Source organism: Nanorana parkeri, unplaced genomic scaffold, assembly GCF_000935625.1.
Source record: "Nanorana parkeri isolate BGI_ZX_2015 unplaced genomic scaffold, ASM93562v1 scaffold272, whole genome shotgun sequence".
Lineage (NCBI taxonomy): Eukaryota > Metazoa > Chordata > Amphibia > Anura > Dicroglossidae > Nanorana > Nanorana parkeri.
Window position 1 is genome coordinate 933,287 of NW_017306540.1, and position 2,148 is coordinate 935,434.

The 2,148-nt window shown below is 44.6% G+C and overlaps 1 protein-coding gene across 1 annotated transcript in view; it reads left to right on the forward strand.

The window, feature by feature from the left end:
- The first annotated feature begins 236 nt into the window (after nucleotides 1–236).
- NCAM2 (neural cell adhesion molecule 2) overlaps nucleotides 237–2,148 on the forward strand; it is a 165,680-nt gene continuing 163,768 nt past the window's right edge. Inside the window, exons 1-2 of the mRNA XM_018557205.1 lie at nucleotides 237–327; nucleotides 1,199–1,303. Coding sequence (XP_018412707.1) covers nucleotides 237–327; nucleotides 1,199–1,303 — 196 coding nt within the window. The remainder of the gene's footprint in view (nucleotides 328–1,198; nucleotides 1,304–2,148) is intronic.

Here is a 2,148-nt window from a genome sequence, read left to right on the forward strand (position 1 = left end):
TCAGTCTGTCCATTATGCGTATTCACAAAGTGTCTAACTATGGGTGATCTCAGATCTCTGGCCGATATGTCGGCCAAATGATCCGAGATCCTGTTCTTAAACATGCGTTTCGTTTTACCAACGTAAAACATGTCACATTTGCATAACATCAGGTAGATCACTCCCTTTGTCTCACAGTTGACAAAGTGGCGAACCTTAATCCGTTTCCCCAAAGGGGTGGTTATTTCTGTTCCCGTATGGACAAACCGACAGAATTTGCACCTCTGACACTGGAAGGTACCTCGGTATTTACAACAGGTGTCACTCTTATTGACAAAGTCACTTGTCGTGAGTTTATCCTTTAGGGAGGGGCAACGTCGGTAGGTGATAGTGGGTTTGGTGCCTAAGAATTTTGAGATTCTAGAGTCCTTAGTTAGGCAGTGCCAGTGTTTGTCAAGAACCTTTGATATTTCCCTATGCTGGTTATTGAAGGTCAGAATTAATCTCACCCGGGGGTCTATTTCATCATTTTTGTTTTTGGTAGGATTGGACTTAAATGTGTTTTTATTCCCATGTTTGAACATTCTGGATCTTCCATTAGCTCTTTGATACGATTTCTTCAATATCTTATTGGGGTAGCCTCTTGCTTTTAGCCTAATCCTCAACTTCTGAGCCTCCCTTTCAAAATCGGTATCGATGGTACAATTCCTCCTAACTCTCAAATATTGGCCAAAAGGGATGCTATTCTTCAGGCATTGGGGGTGGGCACTACTTGCCTCAAGGATAGCATTACCAGCCGTGTCCTTCCTGTACAGGCTGGTATACAGGACCCCTCCAACATCCTTACACACCAGTATGTCCAAAAAGGGGAGTCTGCTATGATCGAATGTCAGGGTGAACCTTAGATTATATACATTGAAGTTGAGGATATCAACAAAGTCCCTCAGAAGATGCTCTCCCCCCGTCCAGAGCATCAGGATATCATCTATGTACCTGTGCCATGACAGTACATGGCACAGGTACATAGATAAGTCCTCTCTGGCCCAGAGTTCCTGCTCCCAACCGCCCAGGTATAGGTTAGCGTAGGAGGGTGCACATTTGGTCCCCATAGCCGTGCCCTGTTTTTGTAAATAGTACTGACTATTAAAGAGGAAAGCATTGTGGGTCAGCACAAATTCCAAAAGTCGCAACAAAAAAGCATTATGCATATGTTCTGTAGTTCCCAAGGTGTCCAGAAACCTTTCGGTCATCTTCAGTCCCTTGGAATGTGGAATAGAAGAGTACAGGGCCTCGACATCCAAGCCTACCAAGTGGGTATCTGGAGGTACCTCAAGATCTTGAATCAAGGATATCAAATGCGGGGTGTCTCTAACGTATGAAGCCAAGGACTCTACATGAGGCTTAAGGAAATGGTCTATGTATGAGCTCACATTCTCTGTCAGTGACCCACACCCGGAGATGTGTGGGTATTTTTCTTGTCATTAAATATATTTTTTTATACATTACCATTTTGTGTCACCTGTTTACCTGATCAGCTCCAATATAGGGATTTCTTTGTTTGGGGAACCTTCTTTTTTGAATTATACTATTTTCCCACTTTTTTCTTGTGACAATACAGATTTATGGACAAGTAGCTTTATTATATGTGACTTTACAGATATGCTCTTTGGTTTTGTTCTCAAAGGGACTTTGCTTAGGCTGAGATGTCATCAGGCTGCTGTAGGAAAGAGGAAGCATTTCTTCAGCCCCACCACCCCCCAAAACACACATGCATGTGATCACTCAGATTCTATACTGTAGCTCTGTAGCAGATTGCAGCAGGGGACAATCTCTGTCGGACATTGACAGTGACATTTACATGAGTACCGTATATACTCGAGTATAAGCCGTCCCGAATATAAGCCGAGGTACCTAATTTTAGCAAAAAAAACTGGGAAAAAGTATTGAAGGTGGGGGGGTGGTGCCGCGAACGAGCACATATAGACGAGCGGCAGGCTATGGACCCGCCAATCGCCTATATGTGAAACACCCGGTATCGGGTGTGTGCATTTAGCGGGTCTTTTCTGCCCGTGCCTGCCCGCTAGGGGGCGCGCGCGAGCAGAAAAAAATTGCAGATGCTGCAGTGCCGTCCGTCCGTTTTTTTACTACGGGCGGACGGCAAGAGGTTAA